The sequence below is a fragment of the Rhincodon typus genome, chromosome 1 (assembly GCF_021869965.1).
Source record: "Rhincodon typus isolate 14 chromosome 1, sRhiTyp1.1, whole genome shotgun sequence".
In the NCBI taxonomy this organism is placed as follows: domain Eukaryota; kingdom Metazoa; phylum Chordata; class Chondrichthyes; order Orectolobiformes; family Rhincodontidae; genus Rhincodon; species Rhincodon typus.
In genome coordinates, this window is record NC_063332.1 from 61,049,814 (window position 1) to 61,055,813 (window position 6,000).

Below are 6,000 nucleotides of genomic sequence, written 5' to 3' on the forward strand. Positions count from 1 at the left end.
GTTCCTTATGCTCCCAGTACAACAGGGAGATCAATTTTGCAGGAGGGGGCCTGAAAATGCCCAGAGGCAAGTTGAAACAAAGAAAAATTCATAGGATTGAAGGTCCCACTTTACCGACACATCTTGGATTCATGGGAGCTGCCTTCCCTGATCTTGGCCCCTTCTTTGACTTATGGAACAATGTCCCCATATTGCAGCAGGGAGGCTGCCTCCCCATAGCTGGAAACATTTCCATGTCGCAGGGTGCTGTCCCAACATTGCCTTTACCATTTTGCCACTCCAATATGACTCCCCACTGGACTGTTAATTATATAAGTCAGCCGTTCCCATGTTGTTCCCTGTGCACTAAACTCCCAGATGTCCTGTGGCCCTCCATACTGAGCAGTTTGCACAACAAACAACTTTACAGACAATATTTAAAAATTCTAAACATGCATAGCTAAGTCAAAAAATTAGACCCTACTGCTCCAGCAAAATTTGGTCCATTATTTATAACTTTACAAATACAAAGATATGTATGATACATTTTTAAATTCCTGCTAGCTTTAATCACCAAGATCTGCAAAGCAATTATTTCTTGCAAACTGGGATTACGATAAATAAAATAACAGGAAATCTATACCAAGTAGGTAGCCAGAGATAGTGGAGTTCTTCCACAGGCATCTTCCGTATTGATGGAAGCCCCCATCTTAAGGAGCAGCTTCACTGTATCAAGCTGGCGACCGGATATTGCGTGCATCAATGGAGTTGATCCTGAAATATTTTTTGAACAATTAACTGTTTTTTCCCCATTTGCAATAACAACTTAAATTTAAAACTCAATTATCTATAATTTAATATGGTGTTCTCTCCAAAATTCTTCAACTTACCCATACAGCTATATTTTTCTTTATTCATTCACAGGATGAAGATGAGGGTGTCACTGGCCAGGCCACCTGGTTCACTAATGACCTTTAGGGAAGGCAACTGCCATCCTTACCCAGTGTGGACCACATGTGACTCCAGACCCACAGCAATGTGGTTGACTTTCAACTGCCCTCTGGGCAGATAGGGATGGGTAATTAAATGCCGGTCCAGACAGTGACACCCCCGTCCTGTGAATGAATAAAAACAAATACCCTCAATTAAAGCAGAATGAAAATATTAGAAGGACCAGATCTTTGGATTGTTCTTTATTAGACTCTTCTATAACAACATACAGTATTATAATGTGCAAAGATACAAATGCAAGTTCTAATTTGTGAGGTAGAACATGAATTAACCTTATGAGCCAGACATGGACTTTATTTTTAGTAAACAGTGATTACTCAAAGTGGTGACCTAAGAATATTTCCCTAATTTTCTTCCTGGACTACAGCACTATGGGTTCTAGTAAGCCTCCAGCACTCAACTAAATCCTTTTTCTGTGTCTAGGCAGTGAATATTTGAAGGCTAGTCAACTATAGTGCACATTGTAGCTGAACCTGATCCTAACTTCAAGGAATAGCAATCTGGAACAGGGACCCACATTACCTCCTATGTTTTTGACGCAACCCATAATTGTTGAAGTCAATTATGGCACCCAATCATTAACCTGGGTAACATCAGCTACTTTAGTACAGACCTGAAACCATACCAGGGAACTATATCTCAGTTACTCCACATATTATTAATATGGTCTGTTGCCCGTTGAACAGATATAAGAATTTTAAGTGTTGTTTGTGTGGAACTTGTATTTTCTATGATTATAAAATCCAGTCTAAATTTATACGTGGATGGAGTATTGATAACACATTTACCCTCACTATCACAACATTCCAAGATTGAAGGATCCCCACGAATCACTGCAGTCAGGGTGTTGACATCTCCACTGGATGCTGCCTGATAAACAACATTGAGATCGATTTCTTCTGCAGAGTCACCTTTGTAACAGATCACAAATCAAGAAGCAGTAAGTAAAATGGCATTTTTGAAGCAAGTTTTACAGAAATATCAACTTTTACTTATTCATGACAAATCACTGAACCATGAGGATTGTATCTTTACACCATTGTTCTGTTTGTACCTTGTGATCCTTGGTAGTTGCAATTTAACATTAAGTATTAAATATAAGCCTAAAGTTGCCAGAGTATTTCCTTATGATGTGTCGAACCATCATCACATATTTCAATACACAGTTCCATTTTAAATTAACCCTGATAAATGTACACATCAGTTTGAATTCATTTTAGTCACTTATAGCATCAATTCCCTGCTTTATTTGTCAAATACTAGGGTGAGTTCAAAATCTGCCTGCTATAACATCAGAATGGCCAAAATTTCAGTTTGTAGTAATTCAGCGTTTATGTATATCCTGAAATACAATACTAGAAAATAAAATTACACAAAAGGTATTTGAAATCCAGGATTTTCTACTTCTAAAGACTGGATGCTAGGGCAATTAAAGGTTAGTTAAGTGAGAATATAAAGGGATATGGATCTAAGTTAAATGGAATTGAGGTATAGATCAGCATTAAGTAGGGTAAAGGAGCATAACTCTGTTTCTATGTTCCTATAATCAGTATTTGAATCCTGTTATCTCCGTAGACTCCAACAACTTGAAACAAATCTGAAAGCCACTGAATACTTTTTGCAATAGTAATAAGAGCCATTAGAAATGAATTAGTAATTAACCTGAAAAGCAACTGATAATTACAATCTTTGCATCATTTTACTGCCCCCTCCTTCAAGCAGAGACAGAGAAGTCCATGCAAATGTTACAGGGGTTTTCCTTTGTTTGATGACTTTAGTACTTGGAATTTTGCCCGTGACCATCAATGCTTCTCCCCTATGGATTCAGTATCCAGCTCTGCCATGACAGAGGCACTCTACAGTGTCCAGAGCTTCCAGAACTTCCTTATGAGGATGTTGTCCCTATAGTACAACTCAAGGCAGAGTTCTAATCGTCTCTTCTGGTGTATATGGCAGTCAGAGATGTCATCCCTACCATTGTTTTCAACGGAGCCATTTTCTTTTTCGATTGACCTGTTACCTTCGTGATCCCTTCATATGTGTCCCTAGAATTCCCTATGGAAAAGGACATCTGGATTTTCTAGCAAAGTTGTAAAGTTGTAACCAGAAGTCATTAGTGCACTGTCTGTCAGTCTGTTGGACTTTACTTTGAACAGCTCTTCATGTATTGAGAATCTTCTCACTCGGAGATTTCTTGTAGTTAATGAAATGGACCACTTCAATGACAGTCAGCCGTTTTCTGCTGTTGCTTCTTATATGTTGAGAATGCATTCTTTAAGGTGCTATCTTAAAATATGTTCCATTTTCCAACTGCTTTCCATGTGGAAATGCAGAAGAGTAGCTATTCAGTCATGTCAAGGAATTGTTGGTCTTTACCTGATTGGGCAGTATTGCAGATTGTGATTCAACGATGACATTTCCGCTTTGGATGAAAAATTTTCCAGGGTTGCTTCCTGTGCAGATCTGTGTCTGGATCACAGGCAGTGCTGTGGTAGATCTGGGTGTTGAGAATAGCATTCAGAGTGTTTTTTTTAAGTTTTTATATCCAGAGTGTGTTCACACACAACTGAACATTATTATTTTTCCCACCACCAAACCACCAATGTTACTTTTGAACCTGATCCACCACCACTAAATCACCTATTTCCAATTAAGGATCCACTTTCCTGCAAAGCCCATGCGTGGTGCGCTGATAGTGTCCCTACCTCTGAGCTAGGAGCCATGGGTTTAAGTCCCGCCTACTCTAGAGGTATTTCATAACATCTCTGAATAGGTTGATTAAAAAATATTTATCTACAGGAATGAGAATATGCCTTATTTGCATTACAACCAGCTAACAATATAGGCTAAAATAAGAAGCAAATTAATGCACAAAAACAGAAAGCATGTTCACTCTCTTCACACACGCACTGGATTTTAATTTGAATTGCTTACAGTTTTTTTTATACAGCAGATGTAAACCTAATCAGTGGTAGAATTCCCAGAATCACATTTTCTGTGAACAAGAAAATTAAAAATATCAAATTTCAAATCAATAGATATCAATAGTTACATTTGTTGTTTCATCTCATACAACCCTAAGGTTGAAGAACTAAGGCTGAAGAAATGCATTAGACACATGTGATGTACAGGCCCAGAAATATAATTTTAACCATATAGAATACATGGAATGGAATCTCCCCAGCCCCCAAAATGACACAGGAATTGCTAAGGCAATTGGGACAATCGCATATGATAGCTAGCAAAGAGTTTCTCGATGTAGAAAGCGAAATGTTTCATTTTCCAATTAAACGTTGAACAGCAAGATGAGAATCATGTTAGTGAGCATTGAGAGGCCTATTTGCAGCACTAGCATCCATTAATGCTTAATCTCATGTCATTAATATGTACATTTCCATTTTCCTACCCATCGATAGAACTAGATCCAACCATTCTCAACGTGAAAGCCAGAACGATTACCTGGCAACTTCAGCTCCCTGATGGCACCCCTGTGGAACTCCATGTTGGACACCAGGCATCAACATCTTAGTCTAGGGGCTTGGGCTTGGTTTGGGTATGGTCAGTTTGCCACTTGAGGAAAGCAGAGGCCCTGGTCAACCCTATGAGTCTAGTTCAGCCAGGTAGGTGCGTGGCAAGAAATCAGGCCCGGAGCTGTGCAGATGTCAGTCAGTGAGCTACTCAGCCAGCAGTCAGGGCTGTCCATCTGGGTCATTTGGGGGTGGAGTGGGCGGTTGATTTATGGTCCAGCCACCAAAATTCAAGGGACAGGGGATTATCAGGGGCCACTACTGTGTGAGCAAATGGGGAACTTGATTGTAAGGATTGGAGGCGGTATGCTGGGATGTAGATGTGAAAACAATTATGAAGTGTTGGCAATTCAATATGTAAATGGGGTAGACAATTGAGCATGAAAGGGTAAGGGTCATGCAAGAGTGTGGGAGGGGATGGGAAAAGAGGATAATTGACAATCAGCAATGAGGGGGCTGGTGGGAGGTGCAACAGCGACTGCTATATCTGGCAGGTATGACTGAGTCTGGGAGGATAGTGAAGTGGGGAGATGCAAACTTAGGTCAATGATTTGGGTGGGAAATTTCATTGCAAATAGAGATGGTAGGAAAGGCTTCCAGGAAAGGAACATGTACATGTAAGAGTTCATCAAGTTAAGAGGCTAAGACTGATACTCACTTTGTGAAGAGTAACTGCTGCTTCTGTCATCATCCTGCAAGTAACAGGTGTGCAGTGGAGTGGAAAATGGTTGTGACTACACACAGATTGCGTTGGATATGTTTAATTTTCTGATGGAGGGGACTTTCCTTTTGAATGATTTGAGACCCTTCAAAAGGCAACAGCTTTACACAGACACTTACACAGTACAGCTGAAGGACACCTGTGAGCACTACAAACTGCACATGAACCTTAGCTATTAACCTACTGTGTGGAGTCCAAATCCTGGCCTCGAGTACCGTTGACAACATCCTGGAGCATCAGGAGTCAGTTCCATTGATGTCTGTGCTGCACAAACAATGTATTAAAGCATGGAAAGCTTGACTCTAGTTTCTAAAGTAGCAAGTAACTTCCAAATTCCCAGAGCCTGCACATGCTGCAGGATCTACTCACTCCACACCTTGGATCATAAAAACTTCTGTAGCACTAAGGATGGTTGGACTTTACACCTTTAGTTTTGTAATTTCAACTAGGCAGATATTTGTTCATACAGCTGATGATGAAAAGTGAACATATGTTTAGGGATGTGATAATGTATTTGCAATGAGGTGTCACTTCCTTCCTTCCCTCCCACTGTATCTTGGTGCAGTCTTCAGGTCTGCATTTGGTTTAGACGGAAGTTGCCTGACAGTGGAGTCCTTTGGCCCTGGAGTCTTGGCTAGGAGACTCTGGACAGAACACCCTTAGCATGTCTGGCTCATCTAGCCACAGACCACCCCAAAGTGCACCCTCCTCAGCTCGAACTCTCACAAGGCTGATGTTGGCAGGCAGGATGGAGGTAGAAGG

General features: G+C 40.5%; 1 protein-coding gene across 1 annotated transcript in view; it reads right to left on the reverse strand.

Moving 5' to 3' along the window:
* Positions 1–4,492, reverse strand: part of ankrd55 (ankyrin repeat domain 55) — a 68,923-nt gene extending 64,431 nt beyond the window's left edge. Inside the window, exons 1-3 of the mRNA XM_048597442.1 lie at positions 4,450–4,492; positions 1,779–1,910; positions 623–753 (exon numbers count right to left, since the gene is read on the reverse strand). Coding sequence (XP_048453399.1) covers positions 623–753; positions 1,779–1,910; positions 4,450–4,492 — 306 coding nt within the window. The remainder of the gene's footprint in view (positions 1–622; positions 754–1,778; positions 1,911–4,449) is intronic.
* Between the last annotated feature and the right edge of the window lie 1,508 nt (positions 4,493–6,000).